The sequence below is a fragment of the Accipiter gentilis genome, chromosome 26 (genome assembly GCF_929443795.1).
Source record: "Accipiter gentilis chromosome 26, bAccGen1.1, whole genome shotgun sequence".
Classification (NCBI taxonomy): domain Eukaryota; kingdom Metazoa; phylum Chordata; class Aves; order Accipitriformes; family Accipitridae; genus Astur; species Astur gentilis.
The window spans coordinates 16,841,477-16,868,403 of record NC_064905.1 but is presented as its reverse complement, the minus strand read 5'-3'; the positions used below and the strand labels follow the sequence as shown (position 1 = coordinate 16,868,403).

The 26,927-nt window shown below is 48.4% G+C and overlaps 1 protein-coding gene across 1 annotated transcript in view; it reads right to left on the bottom strand.

Annotated features, from left to right (window-relative positions):
• The window catches only part of MGAT4B (alpha-1,3-mannosyl-glycoprotein 4-beta-N-acetylglucosaminyltransferase B), a 52,544-nt gene that overhangs the window by 5,242 nt on the left and 20,375 nt on the right, over nucleotides 1-26,927 (bottom strand). The window contains exons 2-9 of the mRNA XM_049829487.1: nucleotides 10,877-11,056; nucleotides 10,038-10,178; nucleotides 9,063-9,196; nucleotides 6,235-6,281; nucleotides 3,994-4,107; nucleotides 3,484-3,559; nucleotides 2,992-3,106; nucleotides 2,107-2,237 (exon numbers count right to left, since the gene is read on the bottom strand). Of these exons, the coding sequence (XP_049685444.1) occupies nucleotides 2,107-2,237; nucleotides 2,992-3,106; nucleotides 3,484-3,559; nucleotides 3,994-4,107; nucleotides 6,235-6,281; nucleotides 9,063-9,196; nucleotides 10,038-10,178; nucleotides 10,877-11,056 (938 nt within the window). The remainder of the gene's footprint in view (nucleotides 1-2,106; nucleotides 2,238-2,991; nucleotides 3,107-3,483; nucleotides 3,560-3,993; nucleotides 4,108-6,234; nucleotides 6,282-9,062; nucleotides 9,197-10,037; nucleotides 10,179-10,876; nucleotides 11,057-26,927) is intronic.

The window sequence follows — 26,927 nt, the reverse complement described above, 5'->3', positions numbered from 1 at the left end:
TCCCACCGCCGGGCGCTGCGTCACCGGCTGCCTGGCACCAGGCAGGGCGCAGTGGGGAAAGAAAAGCCAGCCACACCGAGCCCCCGCGATGGGCTGCCCCCACGGGCCACCGCCACCGTGCCGGGAGCTGGGAAATTCCAGGCATGACCCTTGCGAGCTGCAGAGGAGATAATCCCCTAATCCAGCTCACGTTACATTAGAAAATTAAAACTAGCCCTGCTAATGGGAGAGACCCTACTCATTGCCAGCAAACCCAGATGCAACCCTATCAGGTCTGATCTCACTCTGGATGGGGAGAGAAGGAGAAAGGGGAACAGAGGGAGGTACAGCATCTCCTGATTTCTCTTTCTCCCGTTTTCCCCTTCTGCTAAAGAAGCACTTGCTGAAAGCAGCGTTGTCTCACTAGAGCCAGGAGGGGGAATGGCTCAGTTGGTGGTAAGAAGGTCATCCTTTCACACAGCTCTACCCCAGGTAAATCTAAAATTAGTTAAAAAAGAAAGAGCAGAATATATCCAGAGCAGGCAAAGCGCTTACCAAAAGCTCAGGTCAAACAAACTTTCAATCAAAAAGACAAATCCTCCCCACTACCAATTTGATTCTGCACAGTGGGATTTACAAGGGAAAGTCATGTTTGAAAGGGCGCTGTGCAGAGTTAATCATGCTAACAGTGGGGGAAAGGAGCCAGAAATCCACGCAGAAAGTAGGTTAATTTTTAAAAAGGCAACACATTTAAGAGGTTTGCAGTTTCCCCTGGGAAAACCTTGGCTCCGCCAGGTAGGAGAAGATGAGCGAAGAAGATGAGCTAAGAAGATGATCCCGCGCAGCGGGATCTGCATTTAATCAATGCTCAAGCTGAAGATTTTGAAGGGGGGGAGCACAGGCAGCAGCATGGTTCCCAGCTCCATCCCAGCATCCCACTGCCCTGGCTTCGCCCACGGCTGTGAGGACCCCGGGGGCTGCCGGACAAGCCTGGGGACTGCTCTGTCACACCTGAGCACATGGTTTGAACTGCCAGGAGGACACGATGGACGTCATCCGAGACTGGTCCTGCTGCACCCGGGGACTGGAGCTGACATCACAGCCTCTGCCAGGGATCCAGCCAAATTAAATCACATCCTTGCCCCAACTCTGCAGAGCCCTGAGGATGCCCTGTCCCCCGTCGTCCCCCCCCCCCAGAAATCAGTATTTATCCCCAGAGTGACCACTTGCTCTGGCATTTGCCTCCACAAAGTAGTTGTGGCCACGAGGTCCGTCCTAAGCAACTGGCTTCAAGCTCCGCCAGGGACTCCGCTGCTCATTCTCTGCCGGGGGGAGGAGGGCGAACGAGCATTTGAGTAAATACAGTATGTTCAGAGAGGAGACAGGAGAGTATCTGGTGGTGAGCTCATCTTACATTTGCTGTCACACACACTCCTCCTCTGCCCTTCCCACTCGCTTTAGCCCCTTGCTGCTGCCGCCAACGGGAGTTCAAACACAACCTCCGCAGGGCACGGGGGCTTCTGTGCTGCTCTCTGCAAGGCTCTGTGCAGGCAAACGAGATGGCAGCAGGAAAACAGAGCCCGTTTCACCCCTCTGCACCCCCCTAGAAACCCCGGCAAGAGCTTTTGTGGGCTCTGGCTTTATTTTGGCACACTGCACGGCGGGCTTGCTCTTGGGTCATCCGGGGTGAGCTCTCTGGGCAGCCTGCGTGTGTGCTCCAGGTGGGTACGGTACATGAGCCCAGAGCCAAAGAGTTATTCTGGGGTTATAGTCAGCGAGCAGGGGAAGGGCTTCAGGGAGAGAAGCACACCGGAATAAAAAAACAGCGCAGAAGAATGGGGAACAGCTACTCTCCTCAAGGACTGGAGGAGGAATACCCTGTTAGTGCTTAGATGCAGAAATAATGCCTTTTCTGGCAGCTGCAGACTACAAAAGCCTGAACTGCCAGGTCTTTGCTTACACAATCAGCAAGGACACCCTGCAGCACATTCCACAGGGACAGCACGGTTCGGTGCAAAGTCAGTTACCACCAAAGCTCACAGAAAAGATCCTCTGGAGACACAGACCAAGCGTGCATTTGCTCACACAAAACAGAAGGTCTCCCTTCAACAGAAGTTGTTTACGTACTGCATCTTTCTCGGGGTTGCAGACTTTCACCCAAAGGATGTGATCCAGCAGCCAGTCAATGGGTTTGTCCTTATAGAACATCAGGATGAACTCCACGATCAAGCTCAGATCCAGAGACTTGAACATTTTTCCTACAGCACAAAGAAAGAGAGAGCAGCTACGGTATGAAACGGTCAAGAATCAGAGCTGGGAAGAAAAAAACTTGGGAGACTGGGCTGTGGAGGATGGATGTGTGCATCTCTCTACGTAAAGGAAATAGCGTGCAGCTCTGTTTTATGTACCAGTACTGCCGGCATTGCTAATACAGTTCCGGATTTAATATTCATTGCAGAACTAGAAAGCATTAGTGTCTCACAGGTCACAACAGTATCAAAAGGTCTAAAACTCTTCCATTCAGCAGGGAGAAATAAGGATGAAAAACATTCAGCCAGCTGCAGGACAGACCATTTCCTGCCCCCAAAACTACAAGTTTTAAGCCAGTCAAACCAGTATCCAAAACAACAGATCAAGCCGCTACTGCAACCATGTACTGCTGTTCCCAAAATAGTTCTGTGCTGATGTAAACTTCCTTTTTCACACTCTTAGGCAACGCCAGATCCCATCCAGCCTAAAAGCTACTGGTCACATCTAAGCTGTTTGGCTGTCGGCTGGGCCACTGACCAGGTTTATTTTTATTAAAAGTGAGTATCAGCAGTACCAGCTGTGAGGAACTTTCTCCCCTGTGCAAACACAGGGGTCATTGCAAAAACAGGGAGGGATCAAGTCTGAGTATTTTACCATCTTATGGGGACAACTCATTGGACCACGAGCATAAGTGTTTGCAAGAACCAGCGGGCACTTGTGCCCATGCCTGACGGGACTGGGGTAAGCAGGGGAGAACATTACCAATAAACCCCAGCTGAGAAAACTCCAGGATCATCCACTCCTCAGAGGGCTGCTGCAAGGCAAAGTTCTTCATCGTGCTGAGATAGTTTGGTTTGGCCACAATATCATCCTCCAGCTGCAAGAGGAAAGGACACTCAGTGCCAGTGATCCATCCAGGTTCCACCAAGAGCCTCTCTGTGCAGAGCAATCACGCCGTAGACCGGAGGAAGGCTTTGGCACAGACCTAGTTTATTTCAGAATATGCTCCAAGCAGATTTTTCTCACCCAATCTAACAGGTAAACGAAACAAGGATTCCTGCCCTCCCTAGGCAGGAGGTCTCCAAGTCTAAAGCATCTTAGAAACCTAGGTTTTGAACCTATCTGGTTAAAACTTGCTCCCACTCTGCTGCATCACACAACGGGACGTGCTTTTTGCCCGCTCTCAGCTGGGTACGAGCCACAGTGAACTCACAGGTACACCCATCTCCCCTCCACCCCCAGCACCAAACCCACCTGCACGTAATATATGCCTTTGGACTGGGCATACATCATTAAAAAGCAGTAGTCAAGGTTCTGCTTTGTCCTCCACCTGCAAAAGACAAACACGATGGGAGCACCGATCTCTCCTGGGATACTGGGCTGCCGGGGGAGCCAGCCGAGGCTGGGTTTAAGCCGGGAAGGTGACACAGTTTTTGGAGGAGGGGGTGGCATATGACCTCCCCCTTTTGGTCTCCAACCGGTCAGCTAAGAGTTACTGGAAAACTCAGGGACTTCCAAAATGAACATAACCAGGGTTAAAATGACCCCCTCGCTCGGTGACAGAAACACTGCAGTACAAGGCAAGCCCTGCAAAGCTGGCACCAGTTCATACCCCCGCTCCCCAAGTCTTTCCAGCTTTTGGATAAAGCAAGTTTAAGGGCCTCACCTGGCCCTGCAGAAGAGTTTTCCCTGCTGGAGTCAGTGGGAAAGTGCTGCAGCTACTTAATTCAAAGCTTGGTTGCTTTTAAGCTCATTGATTCTTACCTGACTCTCTCCTTGGGGTCCCCAAAGGATTCCCGCAGGTGGGAGAAATCAGGATAGAAATGCGGAGACGGGGAAATTACCTCCAGGAGACCTGAGTGTATTTCCTTTGGGAATCTGAGGGAGAAAAGCAGCAGTAAACAAATACCTCCACGTCTGACACATCGTTTCGTAGACCAAATCACTAGGTAAACACGGAGCTGCAGAACCAAACAAAAAATACAGCCTCTAAGATAAAACTTCCCCAGTAGCTAGTACACTTCTAGGCCTCACCGAAGGACATCAGCAGGGACTGCCACGGAGTTTTAAAGCTGCTCTCTCCCTCCCATGGTCTCTAATAGCTCCACATTCACGTGCTCCCCCCTGCCCAGCATCCCTCCTCCCTCCCGCACGCACACACGGGTCAGCTTTAAGGACCAGCCGCGAGCACCATGTACTTTCTACAGGATTAAACGGACCTGCAGACTGGTGCACCAAAGAAAGGACTTGCTGGTATTACCGGCATTTAGAGATTTTCCAAATGCATCAGTAATTAAAAGCCATTTTGCAGAGATTATGTTATGCATTTCTGATAAGTTACTTAAAACACTGCTGTGCGGTAGTTAGGACAGCCAGCAGGAATTCCACCTCGTTCCCTTATGCTGATAAAATCAGCATCTATTTTCCCTATGATGCTGTTAAAGAGCCCTTTAAAGAGTCAAACTCAAAAAAAAAATGTCACCCATCTGAAAAATAGGTACCTACAACAGCCTCGCAAGCAATACCCAGAGGTTACTGTAACTGTGAGAGATAAGCGGGAAAACCAGTTATTTTTATACTGCCTTTTTGAGAACATTTGGTGCAAGGCTGACTTCCTTTGTTTTTGTAGAGCCTGGAGGACAGGAGATGGGGCAGAGGGAGACAAAGCAGCGAGGCTGCCAAAAACTTCTCACTTATTTTTCCCTTCCTTATTCCCTCCTTGGGACTGGCAAGATTTTCAGCTAACATTTTCAAATCTTCCCTTCCTCAGGCAGCAGTGAAACAGAAGCTTCTCACTGAGCTGATAAAACCTGTACCAAAGCAGCAACGGCTTTCTCCCTCCCGCGCTATGAGCTCAGCCTGCCCTGGCCCCACACCACCTCAATTCAATTTGGAAGACAAATAATTTCAGTCAATCAGGGAAGGGCAGGAGGCACTGGAGAGGGGGGACAGCAAGAAATCAAATCATTAAGTCAATTAAAGTTTCGGGCCTTCTATGCAGAAGCACTCTCTGCAGCAGCGCCCAGTAATTTCATCAGGATCCATCGGACAATCGGTCCATTATCCCCCGATAAGTGCGTCCTCCTGCCTGCTGGCAGGAGGAGGAAAGCTCTGCCAGCTCCTGCACAGCAAGATGGAGGGCTGCGTTTCAGCTCTTCTGCAAGTGCCCGGGAACACAACCCTCCCCACGCGCATCCCGGCCCCTCTCCCACCATTGGCTCGGGACGTGGGGCGCCGGGAGGATGCGCTGCCCTTTTGCATCTCCTTCTTATGGCGACTGCGAGCCTTTGGAAACACGCAATCGCAGGAGCTGGACGGGAGTCACAGCCTCTTCTCTCACCACCTTTTTCTTTTGCCTCCGAGCTCGGATGCTGTTAACGCCTGGACCGGCTCACGGTTAATAATCCGTCACTGGCTTCTGCTTAAACTGCCACAGATGAAACTGCAAAAGCCACTAAGACTCCAGGACATAAATAGCAGCTAGCATAAGAGACAAATGTAACTAGCGCCTGGAACAAGGGAAAAACAAACAGGCTGGAGCAGGAAGAAAAATGGATCATGGATTTTAAAGCAAAAGAAGGCAGGAGCATTTGGGCGTGCTTACCACACTGCCCAGTTGCTCTGACTCCGCAGAGCAGGTAGAGGGCTGCACTAGACACAGAAAAAATTGCCAGGATCACTGGAAATCTAAATAATCCGTCTTCTCACAATGTCACAGGACAGAAAGAGCAAAATGAACCAGCATGACCGTGTGTGGTAAATACTGCGAGCACAAAGCAGCCTACTGGAAGCTACACACGGGATGGATTTTAGAACAAGCAGAAAGTGGAAGCGGCAATAGCAAAGACAGCCCAGAGCTTAAGAACAGAAAAGAACCCAAACAACGACAAAAAAAACAACAAAAAAGGGGAAGCAGAAAAGTGTGTATTTTCTCCTTAATGAAGATGTTCCCTGGCCTCGCTACAGGCACAGACCGTACCGCCGTAGTCATTTGGAAGTGCTTACAAGGTTTTGATATTTTCTGCCACTCCAGCTGTGTACTGCGGATCTGTCTGAAAACAAAAGATAAGCAGTGTTAGATCCTTCAGCTTCAGCCTGTGCCCCCTGTGGCTCAGAGATCACCTTGAACACACCGTGGGGGTACTGTCAGCACCTCTGTACCATCTTCGTGTCTCCTTTTTTTTCAGTTTAACCGCTCTCCCCATGCTAATGGACTCCTAGGAACCCTCCTTTGTGGCCAAAGGCATCACACACCAAAATCCACCCCAAAGGACTCAAGACCCTGTCCATCTTCCCCACATGCTTTCCTGGCACTTCTGCCCCTGCCAGTGCCAAGCATTTGCACAAAGTGTTAACTTCTGCGATATTTATTTTTTTCTCTATACATGCTGGCTTTCATCCAAGTGAATACTCTTGGCAGGAAAGGATCTCCATCCCTTTTGTGAAAAAGAGGGGTCTATTTATAAGCATGCATTTTTCATTTCAGGTTTGTTTCGGTGCTTCTCTTCCTAAAAAACCCAGTTTGTTCCCACAATCAACCTGGCAACCCGTAACAGTTGGGAGGCAAAGGTCAGCAGCGCCGCGTGCCGCTATCTGTGGGCGAGATAAGTGCAAACACAGGGACAGTCACCAGACAGAAACCATCTGCACAGTGACCGGGAAAACAAAATCCAAGAACAAAGGGCAGGAGACCCAGGAGCAAAAACCGTGCCTGTTTCCTGGTGATGGCGTTGTTTTGGGCGGTCGTACGGATCACGGGACTGCGTGTCCCGGGCGGATCTGCAGACACAGCATCGCAGAAGCCGGGACCGGCTGCCGCTGCGCTCGGTGCCGGGCAGAGGTGAGAAGTGAGACGCCAGGAATGTGTGTCACGAGCTGAGGACAGCACTTCCACGCTGGAACGGTGACAAGGGAGGGTTTTCTCAGAAGGAAAAAGATCCCTTTCCCAAACAGGGCTCAGGCTCCTGGTGCTGGACTGATCTCTTACCCCAGCGCTGCCAAGAAAACAGCAACGGGCAAAACAAGGGCAAGAAAGATGCTCCTGGCTTTGGGAGCAAACGTGAGGCTCTCCCAGACAGCCCAGCCGCCGTGGATGACACCCCCAGCGGTTAGCGGTGGCATTTGGAAATGAGAAGTCTCCATCCCGAAAAGGACATTCAGTTGCTCCACTCGTGGCCCTGAGGCTCCAAGTTACCCAGCGTCTGCTCCGGGTTCATACCACCCTCTCCGCTGTTTATCCCGTGCCTGAGGAGCCCTAACAAGCGACACCAAGTGCAGGTACAATGAGAAATGCTTTGGGAAGAGGCAGAGAGCAGGGACAGCGGTGGCTGACGCTTGCAGGGAAGGAGGACGTTGTGTGGCTACAAGAGCAAGCTTGGCAAGAGGGGACAGTGACAGCGGTGGTGATCTGCAACAACCACCATCGCTGTTACTGGGCTATGGCGCGTGTGCTCCTGCACTTCACGGTATCAGAATTAATATATTCGTTGTTCACTTCCCTCATCACAGGCACATGCGGAAAGTCAGGAGCTGCCATCACAGCATGCACCCTATTTTCAAGTCAGCTGAAGAAAATATTACTGCAGTCCAAACCAGGAGATATTTTTGGTCAAGTTGCTTAAAACCTCTCATGCTTTAACTCACCCGCTGTGAAAACAGCCATCAAACCTGTCCTGGCTCAAAGCAAAATGACAGCCAAGACCAAACCTCATTCCCGGGCACTTTGGGCTACACCCATCTGAGCACACCTTCCCCTTGTACAAAATACCAGCCAGAGACCCGACAGCCAAACGCTACTCAAAATGTCAAATTATGGGTAAACAGGCAGCAAACCCAGACATTTATCTTTGTTCCGCTCCCAGTAACATGCTACTGAGGTTTATCTTTCTCACCGGATTTCTGGAAATTAAGACAAATGCACTTCAAGCTCAAGAAAATAATCCTGAGGGGAAAGCCGTGGAGAAAAATAACCATCTAAACCCATAGATAAAAGCAGCTCTTGCGGATTAATGTATCAAGGCTTTTTAGCCCTTGGATTCAGCAACTGATTCCGGGCTCCAGACACCAGTATGAAGAGGCATATTAGTCTCAGCCCCAAATCAGCAGGCTCTTGGGTGTCCAGAGGGGTTTACTGCTGTCTTACAGATACACGGAGAAACGAAGCTGCTTCAGGAGCAGGTCCGAGAGCTCCCCTGGACATGGCCACGGGGCTGCTCCAGCACATTTTGGGAATAACCACTCAAACACCCTGCAAGAGCCATCACGATTTAGATCAGAAAGATAAACGCACGTGCCACGCTGCCAGCTGCTAACACAACACGTTTGCCCGCTTGCATCCTGACCCTCTCTGGCCCAACTGGTGTTTGATTTTGGGCAGGACGCATCTAATGAGGTGGGTGTTGGTCTCTTTTCCCAAGTAACGAGTGATAGGATGAGAAGAAACGGTCTCAAGTTGTGCCAGGGGAGGTTTAGATTGGATATTAGGAAAAATTTCTTCACTGAAAGGGTTTTCAAGCATTGGAACAGGCTGCCCAGGGAAGTGGTTGAGCCACCATCCCTGGAGGTATTTAAAAGACTTAGGGACATGGTTTAGCGGTGGCCTTGGCAGTGTTAGGTTTATGGTTGGACTCGATGATCTTAAAGGTTTTTCCCAACCTAAATTATTCTACAATGATCCTGGTCGGACGGCAGCCCAAGGCTGGGCTTATCTGCCCCGGCAAGCGGCAGAGCAGACCTCCAGGTGGGCAGCCGTCCTGTTTGGCACCAAGTTCGGCAGACAGCGGGATGGGACGGGGGCCAGGGAAATGGGGTAAACAGGCAAAGCTCCGTCTTACCTCAGCGATGAGGACGACGATGACGGAGTCCTCCTTCTCCTGCTGAGTGAGCTCTGAGATGAGGGAGTTGAGGGTGTCGGTGAGGTAGGAATGGACCTCCCGCTTCACGCTGGGGATTCCCATCACGACGGACACTGCCCAGGGCCACGGAGAGATTTTAGAGAGGGGTGTGTGCTGGGACAAGACACTTTGCTCCGCTCCCATGACCGCCTCGTGGTTCACCTTGCTCGGTGCCACGCTCCGTCATTAAAAACCAGCAGTGATCGCCAGGTTGGCGGGTTCCTGGGCTACGTAGGGTTCCCATACTCCTGTCCCCCAGCCCAGTACCAACCAGCAGCACCCCAGTGTGCCAGGGCTGGCAGGGCACCCGTGGCAGTCAGAGAGACTCTTTCTTTTCTCCCTGAAAGACTGATGTCTAAGGCAACACCCCAAAACCCTCCCCCTCCTAAGGGCCTTTTAAGCCTGTGAATGGCAACTCCAAGACCACTCTTGTTCTCCAAACACCTCCCACAGCCAGAAACACCTCAGTTTAGGAGGGGGAAGTCAGCTCTTTGGCTTTGTGTTGGGATTTGGGAGCAGGGTCTAGCAACCAAAGTCCTATACCAGATGGGATTTGTCTCCTAAGATGGGTTAGAGTCTCCATGAAGCGCCCTGCAAACTATGCTTTCATCTGACCACCTTCCAGGCAAAGTCTAGAGCACTCTGGAGACGGAAAAAGCAGCAAAAAACATCTGGCAGAAGCATCGAGAACATTTTAGTGCCAGTCAAGAGCACAGACAGCACTCCCCTGTAGACTCGCAGACGTGACATGGCTTACCCACCCCGCGTGTCACGATACCAAGGAAGCTTGCATGATGCATGCAGCCGTTCCTCCAGTCCTGCTCATATCCGTACCACAGCCAGGCCCGGAGGAAAGGGGAGGGACAGGCACCAAGGTGAGGAAGAGCACCAGAAGCAGCACTAATTCCCATTTACCTCCAGTGCGCCCCTGTCCCACATGCACGGCTGGCTGCAGACTGTTCTCCTTTGACAGCAAATGTGGCAAATGATGGAAGATGGTGGGAAGGTGCAGCACATTCTTGTTGGTGATATTCCACAGTTTTAACTTGGTTTCGTCTTAAAAAGGAAAAGGGAATAAATTGCAAGGCACGGTAGGAAGAGACTGCAAGGCAAAAAGCCTTTTTAGAGCAGCCTGGCCACTCGAGACTACTGCTGGGTTATAAAAAATCAGGCCAACCTTTAACATGCTACCACAAACCCAATTAAAGTTCAGCAGGAGCCATGAGGGCCTTTAAGAAGTCCCAAAATATTTGGGAAGGAGCAGGGAGAATGAAGATCAAATGAAGGTCAAATCGGATCTTTCTGAAGAGATCCAATTTTCTTCAACTAAGCAACTTAAAAAAAAAAAAAAAAAAGAACAAATAAATTGGCAAGGGGTGCTCAGCCAGTCTAACTCCTTCCTCTCCCCTCTCTTTGGATACCCATTTTTCCATATGGATTCAATACAGCCATGGGAAACAGCATATATGACTCGCAAGAAAAAAAACCCACCCAAACTTGTAAGCAAGCAAATTGGCAAATATCCTCAGCAGAGGCCAATCTCAATGTTTAATGATGCATATGCACCTCTGATTAAACAGGAGTTTAAGGGCTCCCAAGTTCCTCTGAACTCCACAATTTGCTCGCGCCAGGGGAGAGAAGAGCACGTCCTGTCCGCAGCCCTGCACACACGCACACTCACGCACACCTCTCTACCTCCTCCTTAGTAACTGCTTCAAAACAGCCCGAGATCCTCAACTTCTCTGTTTATTCACCAGATAAGCTGCTCCAGGTCCGGTTTATATCCCGCAGGGCCTGTTTCTCCGAGATCGCTCTCTTGATCTCCTCCAGGACCAAGTTGAGCTCCTTCGAGCGCTTCAGGCTCTCCTGCTCGGCTGCGTGCAGTCGGTCCCGGAGGGCGAGAAACTCCCGCTGGTAGATGTCCACAACGTCACCTGCGGATGGAAAACAGAGAGAAACTTTCTCCTCTGAGCTCTGAAGGGTTCCAAGCCACAAAAGCAATGCCCATCATTCATACCTCCCCTACCTCCGCAATCCTTAAAACATGGATTTAGGGAGCTGTGGTCCAGCACCCATCCATTGGTGAGAGGGTTGGAGGGAGGGCAGTTTAAGTTGCAGACCTACAATTAAAAAGATTGGAAAACTCCCATTTTTCTCTTTAACTTGGGTTTCTGGGTCTTATAGAAATACAGCCTGGTTCTCTGTGACCAAAGCATGCAGCAAAAATAAGTTGCATGGTAGTTCTTCTTCACTGTATACTTGGAAGAGGGGAGTCAGCTGCTGGCATTAATTTTACAGGCAACACTCTGCATCTCTCTGTAGCTCCAGAAGTTTGGGTGTGTGAGTTGGCGACTGCTGGAGTGAGCAGCGGAGGACTGGAGTCAAGTGAAAAAGAACTGAGAGCGCTGGTGGTGATGGCCTGTTAAAGCCATGACAAACCCAAGGAATATCAATATTTTTAATTGCCTTGCTCCTTGCTTTGGTTTCCCTATGGCACACAAAGGGAAGTTTTAAGAGCATATGTCAAAGGGCGTTCAAGTGGGTAATTCAGGAGAATCCTTGGACAGCATCTCGAAGGCCTTCTCCAGATGGTATGGGGCATCTCCCGCATGACCCTGAGTGATAGAAAGCAAGATGCTGGCACGGGGGATGCTGCTCAGCAGTGAGACAAGGGAAGGGACAGCACCTCCTCCAGCTTTGGAAGACAGTCCCAAATTCTAATGGCCAAAAGGGATTTTGGCAATCTAACCGCTCTGAAACACGGCAGGATAAAGAATATCACACGGCAATAGCTGCCTGGATGCTTATATAAATCCAAGTGTTTGTATACACACCTTAAGGATGAATGTAATATATAAAAAAGAAACTTTTGATGGGGTAATAAAGCTTTCTATTTTGCAACAACATCTTATCACCATGCCCTTTTTAAGCAATAAAACTATCGAGAGCCTTCAGCCAGAACTAACTATACAATAGCTGGGAGTGGAATCAGTTAGCCATTAATGAACTTTCCCCGGCCATTATCTACTCCATTATTAATGAAACTACTCATTAAAAATATACTTTTATCTGTGGTCACTCATGTGTTTTCAGTAAGGCTATAACTCACAGGACTACACCCAAAACAGATTTATGCACTGAATAGCAGACCTTTAACCCAAACACCAGGAGACCAGGAGAGGTAGTGACCAAAAATACTGCACTGGAACTTCTCAACACAGGGCTAAATATAAATCAGAGCCATTGAAAAAAGATAGACTGACTGCATCGACGACTTCTATTTTGGGGTCCATACAGAAAAAGAAGAAGGAATTTTGATGATCAGACATACCCAGCTCCAAAGCACAGAGTTTCCAAGACAACAGCACTTCCCAGTCCAGCTCCAGGTAGTGCCTAGGAAGCGCTCCCAGTTTTGCCCAGGAAAAATTTCCTTCATGGGGCCTCTTCCTCCCCACACAACCTTCTTAAAGACCCACTGCTTCAACACAAGGGATTCCCTCAAGGCAGTCTGGCTCCTATTAACCTTTCGGCATTATTTTCAAAGCCACTGGCACATGGGGAGAGAGCAGAGGAAGTTACACCCATTTGATTACTACGTCCATCTGACAACACGTTATTCAGAGAAAGTCGAGGGATAGATATAAACAAGACCAGTCCTTCCTTTTTCCTGTGCGGTGCTGCTCGCTTTCCACTCCTATTGAGAAAACATTTAAAAATTTGCAGAAAAAAGAGGTTAACACCCAGCTTTGGGAGCTGCCACAGGAATTCACAGGAGGATGTCAGGCTTTAAATTGACTCCACGATGAGCTAGACCTTCACCTGCTGGTACCTCTCAGACATAAGAATATACCTTTCAGCTTCCCAGTACTCTAGATTATAGGTTTTCCTACTTGTATCTTTTACTGGCTGCATCTGTGAACACCAGCAAGGAACAAGTCTCACTTTCTGGTTTTGCACAACACGATGGCAGGAACCGTGCTTGGGTAAGGCTGGAAGCATTTAGCTCTCGGCATACCGGGGGACGACCATCCCGTGGATCCTATCAAAGCCAAATCACAGCTAAAGGCTGCCATTAGATCTTGTTCTGCAGTACCTGGAGCAGAGTAAAGGCAAGGCTTTGCACTTAATGGCTTTTTCCAGAGCACTGCACTTCATTTGTGTCAGATTTAGAAGGGAAATGTCACTGATTATTCAGTCACTAATGACCTGCCCGCCGAAGCCAAGAGCTGTACTTTTCATTAGACTGCAATGGTGATGTGCAGTCAACCATTTGCTGCTTTTCTGGCTAATGGTTGGCAGTGAAATTGTATTTGTTTCCAGTGCTCTTGTCCTATGATGTCTTCGTAGTCTTTCCATTCTTTAATTAAAATTTCATGAAATTTAAAAGCTGATCGATTGTGACCTGTTCCGGTGACAGCTGGAACAGTCTGAGACAAAGCCCAAGATGGGCGTACAGTTTTCCACGGATTTCCAGTAATGCCATTTTTGCATTCGTCGGTCTGCAATGCCACGTGGATGCAGATCCGCCGTCCTCACAAAAACCCTCAGCTGCTCAGCCAGGGAAGGCTCTGAAAAGCCACGGAGGGCAGCAGGGGATAAGGGGGACGAAATTGGCTCCCATCTCTCCAAGCAAGGTTGGACACAGAAGTGATTTGCTGCTAATTAGGCTGAACAAATTCTTCAGCTAGTGGCAGTTCAGCACAGACCCTTCATTTACCTTCCAAAGCCGCAGCACTCCCTATCTACATATTTATTGTATTCCTTCCCAGCACAAGACAGCAGAGCTCTTAAAATATCCCCAGACTCAAGCATTGCAGGACAAAAACTCCTAGCTATAACTATACTAAAAAAAAAGACTCAGCATGCTTTTTCTTGAGAGATAACACATTGCTTCGGGCTTAAAATACACTGGTTTAATAAAGAAAGTCGGTGTTAGGGGACGGTCCGCAGTACAGACCTGGGAGACCAAAACCCTCTCAGGCTTGCGGCACAGATTGCGCATGCCCAGCACCCTGCAGACACCCCATTTCTCACCTTGCCATGCCTAATATTTGCACTCAACGGTCTTTCGCAAGCTGTCTTTAGAAACAGGCTGGCTGCGAGGCTCCGAGCGTGCATCGAGCGGCTTCATACACGCCGGCTCTCTGCGGGCCAGAGAAGGCAGCGCTGGGCGCAGCTGAGCACCGGCCGCCATCTGTCCGTCCGTCCCTCCCGGCGCAGATCTGGGGGGGGAATCCGTCTGTCCCTGGAGGGGACAGCGGCCGGAGGAATCGTCGATGTGGGTGAGCATCGTTCACCGACCGACGGCTCTCCCAGCTCTGCTCTCTTCTCTCGCCCCGGCTGTGTCCCAGCCGCAGCTGCCAAGCTTCATTTTAATTTTTATTTTTTTTTAGCTGGGGGCCTCCAGCTGAGTTCCCTGCGCTGGTTTTGCCGAGCAATAACGCGAACCGCTGGTGAAGCAGCTGGCGGGGATGGCTTGAACGGGCTCCGCTCCCAGCAGTGGATGGGCACACGCTGGCGGGGCTCAGGGGCAGCCCCCCAGGAGCCTGACGTGGGCTCTGCAGCCTTCCCAAAGGTTTTCATCCACCCAAGACAGCGTCCGTTTAATAAAAAGGATTTCTCCGTGATGGAGAATTCTGTGGCTTCCATCTGATTGAAGTGCTATGAAGAACCATGTTTGCTAGCAGAGGCGAGGGCTGGGACATCTGCGTCCACCCTGCTTATTCATTTTCAGTTTTTGAGTGAAAGCAAAATACCTGTCTGATCCTAATGCAGCAGACGGGCACAAAATCAGACCAGTGCCGATAAAACCCCCACCTTAAAACCTCACACAGTCATCCATCTCTCTCTCTCTCTCTCTCCAGTCAGGAATGTTACAATTCTGTATTCTGCATTAGTCTTTCAAATCACACTCCAACCTCCCAGGGAGCCTGCAGTGCATTTTAAACATGTCTGTATTTCAGGACCAATTACTTTTGGTTTTGTTCTCCACAGATAACCTCTCCCAGCAGAGCAGACCCGTGGCCAAAGCCAGAGATTTCCCTCCAATTCAATCTTTTCAAAAGCAAATGCAGAGTCTTTGCTAGCTGGATTTGCTTCTCATTAGGAAGACTTTCAAGAGACTTTGTTTAAAAACTAAAAACAAACCCCAAACCTCTAAACCGTTTATCTTTATAAAATCTTCGCTTAAAGAGCACAACTGCACCTTTTGACCTGTCTGCCTCAAGAGTTCCCAGGGCCAAAATAGCCGAAATAAAGTGTAGTCCCCAGTTTACAACATAAATGGAGTTGGTGCAGAAAACTGAACTGTCTACAGAAAACTTCTCTGCCCCTTTGTTTTATTTAAAGCACCCCTTTAATTAATAACCACTCACCCTCTAGGACTTGCAAGGACCTGGGGGGACTCCAGAGCACACAAACAACCCCCTCCCTCTGCTACAGCATCTATGTTATCCAAAAACGCAACCGGTGAAGCACAGGGAACCAAGCTGGAGAACCATCCCACCCCAGCTCGCCACCATCCCCGTCCCAGCCAGGCGCCGGCGCTGCCCACGCCTGGCTTCATCCCCAGCCCTTTACAGGCACTTCTGGAGTTAGATGACGAGTAGGGATTTTTTTTTTTTAATGTTTTGATGTTTAATGATTTATATAATGCTGGCACTGCTCCACACATTACACTCTAGATTGCCCTGATTGAATCGCAACATTCATTAGGTATTTTGCTAACAGAATTTCACCAGACCATTAAAATGGATATAAGGAGTTACCGCGCCGTATCAGTGAACTAAATTCAGCTCCTAACATGAGAAAAAGGTTAGTCCTGCTTTACACGGAAATCTGATGGCTGGTGTAGTACATGGATGTTAGACACTTTGCACACAGGTACACAGGGATCGGCAGTAACTCCACAATAAACACTTTATACCATTACAAGCAAAATATTGCCCTTTGCTTATATGGCTGTAGAAGGAAAAAAGACCAGCTTTAGAGACTCACCATAAAAAAAACCCCAAAGCATCCCCCCAAAAGCGGGAAGCGACTCTGCTGGGGTACATGGAGCTACAGGTAAGTTGTGACAGTGAAAATATTGTCTTAAGTAGCAGAAAGCAAAAGACAGGATATCCAGGTTCAGCATCCAAAATTCCCCTAAAGGTCACTGCCCTTGCCAGGCAGGATGAAGATTCAGCAAGTCTCTTCCTTTACATCTAAAGAAACACTAACCGTGCTCCTGTAAGATGAGCGAGATGAGAGATATATCGTCTTCCTTTCCATAAGCCTGCAGACCATTGTTCCCAGTCTTAGACTCATCTTTAAAAAACATATATATTTTGGCAGCTTAGGATATATACAGCCACGGTCTGCCTTAAGGAATTGAGCACCAACATGCCAAGCAACAAATCAAACACAGTCAAGGCCAGATTTCAGGGAGTGGACGTTATCTGGCAGGGTGAACCTCCCAAAAGGCTCTAGCAGTTCCAACTACCCTGTTGGGGGCTGATTTGTCCCCATAGAAAGAGCATTTCAGCAGTACCATCACCACACAGCAAACACAGATATTTTATTCAGTAAACATTATGCGACATTCACAGCTCCACTGTGTCCCTAACCACCTGGATGCTCAGTCAAAACAGACATTTTCTAGCCACTGCTTACAGAAATACACCTCAAGTTTCTTTATTATGTTTCTTCAAACTTTTTTTAAAGAAAAAAAGGTTTTAAAAGAAAAAATTTTTAAAGAAACTTGCTTTCAAGTTTATTTATGTTATAATTTTTGGAGGACAGAAAGTAACACGGAAAGTAGAGTCTTTAGTACCACTAGAAAGCTCATTATTCTTGGGAAAACAGCTGTAGGTGCGGAGAGCAGCAGGCAGGGCAGGGAACAGGGACGGAAGGAGGCGGCACGTGGGTTTCCGAGCTCAAAGTAATCGGGCTGCGTTAGATGGTGCTGGCGCGGCCACTGACAGGGCAAGCCCCGGAATCACCATTATCATGGAACCATGGAATGGTTTGGGTATGAAGGCACCTTAAAGATCATGCAGTTCCACCCCCCTGCCACGGGCAGGGACACCTTCCACCAGACCAGGCTGCTCAAAGCCCCGTCCAACCCGGCCTTGAGCACTGCCAGGGATGGGGGCATAATGCCATCAAAAAATAGCAGCTATGGTTTACTGCCTTATGTCCATCCTCTACCCTTTACTTACACTTTGTTCCAGTTCAGTCACTGCTTATGGTGTGTGCTATCCTGAATCGGGGCCGAATAACGCATTTCAAAGCCACCACCACCCCAATACACATCTTGGTGCCGTCGCTACGCCCCAACTCACGAGCCCGCGCTCAAGCACTATCCTGACCACGGGCAGCGCTGTTCTGCAGCATCGAGGGTCTACGGCATGTCACAAAAACCAGTACGCAACCTCCGTACCCAGTAAAAGGTGCTGGCTGCCGGGTGGGCCACGGCAGCAGGAACGATCCTTCCCGGCCAGCGCCCACCCAGCCGCTCGGCCCAGCGCCGCTGAGGCTCTCGCGCTGCCCCCGGGTCGGCTGCGGGGTTTGAGCATCCCACTACACCACCGTCACGCTGAGCTACCACATCAGCCAGCGCAAGAGGTTTAATAAAAGTCAGCCTGTCTGAAAAAATGATACTCAAATAAAGCAAGCGCTTCTACCGGCTGCAATCTGGGGGTGGTGGTGGTGGTTTTTTTTTTTTAATATAGCCATTTAATAAGAGCCTGTGGTATATTTAACAGCATTTTCAACCTTCAACAGCTCTGCGTAATGAGGTAGAAATGCAATACATCTCTCCACTGACGGTCTCTACCCAGGGAGGATAGGCACCCTTAAGTCACCATTCCTGCTTTTTGCAGCAGTAGGTTTTGATCATATTCCTGTTGCACGTCTCCTCGCTGGAGTTTAATGTTGTCTCAGCACATATGTCCTTAGAAGGAGAGAGGAAAATACATATCCCCTGTGTCTTATTATTCCAAAGTAGGAGCAACTGTTTGCATTGGAGATCCAGTTCAGACAACATTCACGCAGATCCTTCCAAAAATAAGCTTTTTTTTTTTGCTTTTAAAGCCCTAAGTGGTAAGTTTTCAGGGATGGGGTGGAGTAGATCTCCCACTATGGGGATGGTGAACCACAACACAGATGGCAAACATTACAATTCCCCTTCCAAGGAGAAAAGCAAGTTGCAGGGTTACCTGCGCCCAGACCTAAAAAAGTTCCCCAGGGAGCTGCAGGAGAGATCCAGGCTCCAAAGCAAGAATGTAGAAACCCAGGAATTAGGAAAGCAAACAGTGATGCCCGTCACCTATGCCTAAAGTGTCTTGGATCAGGGCAGAGGAGGCAACAGAAGCCGTGGGACTGCTCTCGAGTACCTGCAGAGCAGGTTTAGGATCTTTCTGCAGCCCAGCTCCATGGGTGAATCACACTGAACCAGACAAAGAGCTCCGAGATCACCGCGAATCCCCGGGGTTTTATCGTGCCGCAGACAAAAGCACTGCCGGGTGAGGAAATCCCTGGTAGGTATAAACAACTATCAGCTTCTGCAAAAGGAACTAGTCCTTCTGATTTTTCCTGGGGTTTTATCAACCTGTTCAAGGGATTTAACAAGACGGAGAAATCAGATGGCAATTCATTTTGCTGCAAAACAGCTGAGGAGGAGAAGGGAAGAGGGCAAATACTGCCATTGATCTAAAGCAAAAGACGACGGAATTAAATAGTGAATTTTCATCATAGCAAAAGGTTAACTATCAAGAGGAAGCCATATGGATTGGTACTAAACCCACCGTCTAATAGGTTTAGTGAGGATCTGGAGAAGGAGATGAATTTGTGAAGTAGCTAAATACAGAGCTGACACAGAGGTAAGTTCGTCAAAGCCAGAAAAGAAGCAAATGACCACAAGAAAAGGCAACAGTGTGGCAAATTAGCACCAAAGCTGATTGATGCAAGTTAATCAGAAGGGAATCAAGGTATTTTTTCACATGGTTCTTAATTAACAGTATTAACTAGGAAGAAGACCTGATCATCAGGGTGTCTTGATGCTGCTCTGCAGGCAGCAGCAATCCAGGGGGGGAAAAAAAAACAGGGATGGAGAGAGAGGCAAACAAGATGTTAGTCTGCTTAGTGAATAGGATGGGGAATAATAGTATGAAGATTATAACATTATTAAAATTATGCTGCCTAATCCCAGAATAGTTTTCACCTCATCTGAAAAGGAGTATTATTACAGACTTAAAAGGGGCTTTAAAAGAGGATGATGAGAATGATCAAAGGCCTGAAAAAAAACCCCTGCTCTGTGAGGAAAGAAAAAAAATATATGAGATTATTCATCTTAGGGTGGTCATAATAATAGGGCTCATGATGAAAAGCATATAAAACAGAGTGATATAATGAAAATATATCACAGATTTCCATTCGCCTTGTCTCAAAATATAGGAGTAAGTAACCATTCAATTCAAATATTAATTTGAAACTGATAAAAGGAAATGTGTTGCGCAAAGAAAGTAAATTATTTCTCTGAATTCACTCCCATGGAAAAACATTGAAACGAGGAATTTAAACAATGTTGAAAAGCTGGAAGGTGCTGCAAGCACACAGGCACCAAGAGATGGGGCTGAGACCAAGATGGGGCAAATCACTGCCCGACCAGTGGTCCCCAGCCTCGTCTGGGTTGGCAGTCCCTTTTTTGCCCATTATTTGGGAGAAAGACCCCAAATTTCTGTGTCTCTCCTCAGAACTTAATTAGGAACATTGCAGCTTTCTTCTTCAAAGAGAAGCTAATTCATTAGCAATCTAATTATTTACCTGTGTAGCACAAATACAGCTTTCGAAGCATTTTTCTCGCAAATGGAAAGCAAAGGCTTTGTTCTTGGTGGTTTTTTAATACTCTTTATTTGATTGGGGAATAAAAACATGCTGAAAGTGAACGAAATAAAGCATTATAGAAGTCATGGGTCATTAAACCTCTAAATAATTGCAGCTCTACAGGATTTTTAAGGGGACACATCACACAGGCAAACCTGGGTGAGGGGTAGAAAGGAAGGGGGAAAAAGGGGAATGGGAAAGGCTGGGAGCTTGCACATGTGGTCCGTCCTGACCGAGCAAACCTGTGCACGGTTTAAAAGAAGATGCATTTGCCTAATGCACCGTCCTTCCACGGCACGGGCAAGGAAAATGCTCTCAGCTGCACCTAAGGGCAGCGGGAACAGACTCACAGCGGAAAGTGCGTCGCTGTCCCGTATTGAAAACGCACTTGCAGGAGCCTGCGGCAGCCTCGTCGGCGTATCGTCAAGGTCCAGGCACATCAGCCTCGGCGCTGGCCGTGCCATGGGTTGTTTCACTTGTCACTTGTGGCCGTCAGCCTCACGCTGGATTGCAAACCATCACACGCAGTAAAAACTCAGATTGGATTTGCTTGGCTCTCACCACTTGCAAACCTCCAGACTGGATTTCTCTGCCTTTTGCCTTGTTCTCACAACGAGCACCAAAGCTAGCGAGTAAAATCTCATGAACCGAAACAACCCTGAAGAAACAGCTGATGTCTGGAGCGTGCAGGACCGCATTCCCATGGGTGCTGGCAAGGCCCAACTCTGGAGCTTTAAAGAAGCAGAAGAACCTGAAGCAGAGCAAATGCCTCACAGTCTAACAGGAAACTCCTTTTTATTACAACCTAATTATGTTAATAGTGGAACAGAGACCTTGCTCCACGGAACCCAGGCGCCCACGCATCCTACCCTGTGCCTACCGCTAATGGCTCGCGAGGCCATCCGAAAGGAATCCCTCCAAGAAGGGAAGCCGATCTTTGCAAAGGTCACTGTGTTAATCATCACGCCCTTTCTCTAGCAGCAGCTGTCGCTAATTGCCTGTGAAGGAGTTGAAATGAAATTCTTGTTAATCCTCCTCCCAACATTACTAAAATCCAACATCACTAAAATCCAACATCATCATCGTCATCCCCCACCCCAAAAGGACCACGAGCCGCCGGCGCTTCACAGCTGATGGACGAGCTCAGCCCATCCGGGAGAAATACGGCAGTGGAGGGTGGAAAAAGCGGTTCCACTTTGCAAATTGAAGGATAGCTTATTGATTAGCAGCAATAAGTGCCGGGACGTTATATTTCCCCACATCCTTGTACGATCGACCATCGCGCTCATCATTCCACTAAAGTTACCACCAGACTCAGAACAGCCGAAATCCTGGAACAGGGGGACTTTGTTTAATCAATAACATATGAAGCTTTTGGCACAGCTGAGTGTATGAAAGAATTTTACAACAGCAAAATAAAGTATTGCTGTGTTATAAATCAGAGAACACATATGGAAAAGTTAGAGTGATGTACTAACTCAGAGGGATATCAAGGAAATCACAGAAGTTCTGGCTGGAGTCCCTGGCTCCACTGATGCTAATAGCCGAGACCTTCAATGCAAGTCAGGTTTGACTTCTTTTTCCAAAAGAGTAACTCATTTGCAATGCATGCGACTGTATTAGAGTGAAAGGATATTTAGAGCGTTCCCTTCGCTCCACTGTCTATGTAAATTGTACATCTTGTCTACCTAAAGATCTGCAGCAGCAAACAGATTACGATTTCCTTATTGTACCAATGCCTGATCGGATGCATGACTGTAGTGGTGGGTAGAAACAAATTTTTAAATCACCACATACTGATCACGGGATAAGCTGATCTGAATTGCATTTTGTTTCAGTAGCCTTAAATAATTTGCAGAATGCTTAAAATAAAATGCATACAGGACCTTTTAAAAATTACTCAGCATTAATATTTGAAATATTTATCCCCCAGGGTGCAGGCTTGTAACATGAGCACTTAATGGGGTACATTTTCTTCTCTCCAGAGAAAAAACAAGACACCGCCATTAAACAGCACACTTAGACCAACTATAAGTGTTGATGCTATCTGAGGGCTCGTTTCATTTTATATGCTAGGATAATTCCTGGGAAGAAAAACATATCGCTAAAAGAGTAGGAAGACCCGCTTTTCCCTTTTCTCATTCAGCAGCCAAGAAAACATGAGAAAGGGTTACCAAATAATGCTGACACCCCCTCCCACAAAACCACACCGGCCTGCTTTAGAGTGCAAAAAAACCCCTTTATTTCTTCCCCTTGCAGAAAACCCGTCACTGGAAGTACAAATAAGATGGAGCTCCCGACTCGGCAGCAAGAGCAACCTGCAGTAATTTAACTTTTCGCTATTTGAAAACGCAGGGACTAACCCAGAGCTAGGAGGCCTTGGTTCCACATCCGACAAGAGTTCAGCTGCAGAGCCGCCTGCCAGCCCTGCGCCAGCCCCAGCAGCAGCAGCAGCAGCAGCGTCAGCAGCAGCGTTATTCCAGCGGATCGGCTCTGCTGCGAGGCAACACAGATGCTGGCGATGGCACAGCACAAGGTGGGGGTTGCAGGACATTTTCAAGGGTAGAAAATAAACAGCTGGGGGAGGAGGAGGATGCTGACTGCACGGGTGTCCTACTGCTAAGACCTTCGGGCTGTTCATTAAATGATGCCTGAAAGCTTCTCAACAAGCTGTTGCTCTGAAACGTTACTGGCGTCTCCCACGCCCTCGTCCCGAGCTCCAGGCAGGGTGTCACGAGCGGTTTTCGGCAGTCTCAAGCCAGGTGTGCCAAAACGGGCAAGGTGCTCCCTGCGCTGTGCCTCTTTGGATGGTACCACCACCCGTGCAGCCCCGCGGTCCAGCGCATCCGTGGGCCGATCCAGCTGGAAAACGAAGCATCCTTGTCGCGGGCTTAATTTTCAGCCAGATCATCCCGCTGACCAAGCCAGTGCAAAGGAAGCACATGGGAACTAGGATGCTCTTTTGGACAACAGCCCAAATAGAGAGAAGTTTAAATGGCTTGTGAAACCACATCCCTAGAGGTTTTGCTTTCTTGCAATGTCAGGTTTGCCTAATGGCTTAAAGACAATGCACTGAGCCGTACAGTATGCTGCTTACCACCTCCAAAAATAGGTATGCTTCCCGTAGCCTGGGACCACAAGACCATGGTATTTATGCTTAATTTCACAACTATTCCTAAAGTGCTGTTTAGTCCTGGCAGAGGACACTTCACACTCCCTGTGAGTGGAGATGCGCAGTTCACGCCTCTCATTTCCTTCGAACATGTCTATTTAAATGCATTTGGGTTTTCAGTATTTCACACATCGTTACCTTTACTGGTGGCATATATAAGGTAATGCTAATTGCTACGTGGGCTGCTGTGGCTCAGTCTTCCCGACTTTCCACCCAGAGGGAAGCTGTTACAGAAAGATTCAATTTGACACGTTTAGGTGCTGCAAGGAGAATGCAAGATGGACAGGCTGCCTGCTGAAAGGAGGAGAACCCCCGTCTCCTTGTGGGAACCTACGAGCAAACAGTGTCAGAACCCACAACGAGAGTTTTCCGTGACTAAATAGTCCAGAGTACCAAGCGCTGCAGCACCCAGCCCCACCGTCCCCCAGCCGCCCCTTGGGATGAAATCAATGGGTCAGTCGGATTTATACTGGGACAGGAGCATCTGCTGAGATGCTCAAACCAAGAGCCCGGACATTTTTAAACTTGAGGGAGGTGTGAGGGAAAGACAACAGAGAGCCCAGAGCTCCAGAGGGGCCACGGCTGCTCAGCAAAGACACAGGAGGGAGAGGGCTGTTGCACAAGAGGAAGCCCAAGCACAGCCGAGCAAAGCCACAGTCGTACTGAAGGAGTTAAACTGCACGAAATCACAGCAAACTACACCAGTGGGAGTGACAGAGTGCAGGGCCTGACCCCTCTCTCTGCTGTCTGCTGTCCCAGGGGTGCCAGGAGGTCAAACCCCAGGGAGAATCCCATCACCGGGAGCGAGGCTCAGCACAGCACGGGGAAGACAAGCAGCGTGACTCACCCCGATGGAAACTGCCCTTAAAAGTTGCAGCACGAGCATTTAGAGCTCAATTTGAGCCCCCATTCCCTCTGTACATAGAGGTTTACTGTTGGACCGCAGTGCCCAGGGGGGCTCTTTCTGTACTTGGGTGCTTTAGGTACCCCCGATGCATCCGAACATCGCTTTGGAAGTGTCTCTCGCCGGCCACCCAGGCTGCTCAGCACCTCTTTGACTACTAAAAGCTGTCATGTGAGCAAATGAAGAAATGTTCAGTGATCAGTTCATCCTTTGGACTGCCTTTATGAGACATCCATAAAGCAAATTACCCTGGGTGAGTCTCCTGTTAATAACTTATCCTCCCATCCGGCTTCCCAAAGCTTCCCCTGCACAGATCAGCTTCGTTACCCAGGATCACCGCTGTGTGTTGCTGTGAAAAGGCTAATCCAATTTTCTTCTTCTTTAGGGATAAAACATCAAGAAAGGGCAGTCAGTCTGTCAAATACAGTACCAATGAGGAAGAAGTGGAGGCAGAGCTGTGTCGTCATCTCCAGCAAACCCCTGCCTGAACAGGAGCAATGCAGGCAGGTGAGCCCCAACTCTGTCACGGGCTGGGAGGAGCGGTTCAAGATACACAGCCTCTTCTGGGGAACACATTATTTCATTTTATGACCATGGAAAAACCCCAAAACGTATAAACTATAAGATCATGACTCTGTATATAGGTATTTATGACCACGAAGATACTCACAGAAGATTCCCACGACCACGTCCAAAGCCCAGCGAGAGTGGGGGCATACTAACAGCCTTATAAATCAGTACACTGTTAGAAATACATGAAGTTTTCCACAACAAACCAGAGTAAGCCCTGCTACTGCAAAGACACCAAAGGGATCCTGGGCACTGTCAATGTGGGTCAAGTGTTTATCAGCCCTATGTTGGTGCAGACCGGGGCAGAGGTGGTGCCCAGCGCTCTGCACCACCTCTCCGGCACCGTGGGTTTTGCCCAGCTGCGTATCCTTGGGCACCGTCCGGAAGGGACCAAACCAATTCAAAAGCCAAACTGGGGTCAGGATGCCGCAGAGCGCTGCTTCGGCATCGCTGTGCCCCAGCGACGTCCCCTCTCAGGACCAAAACGCACCCTCTTGCCAAACCACCTGGCACCCCTGCCGAGAGCCATCGCTCTTTTGCAACCTGGCCAGCGCGCATTGACTAGCTAATTCCCTGTACGTGTTTTCCCGAGGAGAAGCCCAGCAGCTGTGTGTGTGTGTGGCATATCAGATTTCGGCAGGGTGGCATTTCTACGCCCCCTCCCCTGCACAGATTTGGAAGGTGTTGGGCAGGCAGCCGTGCAAGCACCCAGGAACGGGCGGGACGTGAGTGCTAAACCAGCCTTGCACACCTGCAAAGACAAATAAATTCTTTACTTTTACATCAGACAGTAGACTATAAAACGAAGCTATAAGAGCATATCACTGCACATGAAGGGAAATTCATTCTGCTGCTAATGCCCATAACTTCCCTACTGAGAGTAATGGATATGAACGGGAGAACAGACATCTGAGAGTGCTAAAACGTGCACTGGTTTTTTTCTAAGCTTGTGCTGGGCACTCTACTTGAAATACAGAATTGCTGAGTTCTTCTTTCTTCCCAACCCTCAAGCTGACATAAAATGATCATGCTTTAATAGTAAGTATGATTAACCATTAACATAAATTACCAGGGTTATAACGAAATCTCGGAAAAAAACCTTGACTGTTTCTTCAGAGCTATATTCCAGTTATACACCAAGTTACATTTCAGTTTAAATAGAAAGCAACTCCTACGATAGGTATCAGGTAAGAAGTCAGACTAAATGACGGTGGAGGTCCTTTGCACCTTTGAAATACATAAACGTACGTGTTATTTACGATCAGCGTACTATGGGGACTGGCTGATCCTCCGGAGCTGGAGGAAGAGCCAGATGATCTTCCAAAGGCAAAGCAAGAGGAGAAAAGCCAGTTAAGTTTCCCAGCCAGGGCAATGATTTATGGATAGGAGCATTTTCTAACTTCGACTTCTTCAGCAAGGAGACCATACACACACATCTAGCTGTTCAAAGGACATCTTGTGCGTATGAGCAAATTTGTCCAAATCGTTTTGGCTCCGGCCGCGGTAGTATGTTTAGTACACTATTTCCAGATGTGTTTTGTATCCCCGTCAGTCCGGCTGCTGCCTCAAGCCAAGACAGTTATATAAGCTGCAAAGCTTAATTGGATTATTTAGCCCAAATTGTTGGCTGAGAGGCAGCAGGGCCAGGGAACTGGCCGGGCAGCCTGGAGAGGACCTGCACCACACTGGCTTTGGGGGGCAAAGGGAGGGACCATGAGCCAGCAAATAAATTAAACAGTTCATAAAGCAAGAGTGGCTTCCCCACCTCCCTTGAATGTTTTCTCACGCCTCCCATCCCTTTTACAGCGGGTGTATTAGATGGTATTTTATTAGAGGTACGTTTTCCTATTTTAACAACAATTAAAAAAGAATGCAACAGCCATTTAGAAGACGCGAGCGGTTCCTCTTCCCACTAACAAGCACTTCCTGACTGTGCAGCTCCACAACGTGGAATAATACATCTAGCAACTTAGTTTTCCCACAATAGTATTTTTTCCCAAACTTTGGCTGTTGTGGCAGCTTATTTTCCATTTAAGGGCATAATCCTGCTTGTGGGATAACCCATCCCAGCGGATCTTCACAGATGTAATTATTAGGGCAAAGTCCTAAAAAAGAAAAGTGTTGCAACTATTCTTGGGAAGAAATCAGGAAAGAGAAGAGAGAGAAGCTGAAGAGTTTCCAAATGCTGTAGCTATCAAAGTGTGCCAGAATGATTTCGTTCTTTTTATTTTTAATAAAACCAGATAGTTAAGTCAGACGTTAATACAAGTATATAAAATCACACTAAACTTCG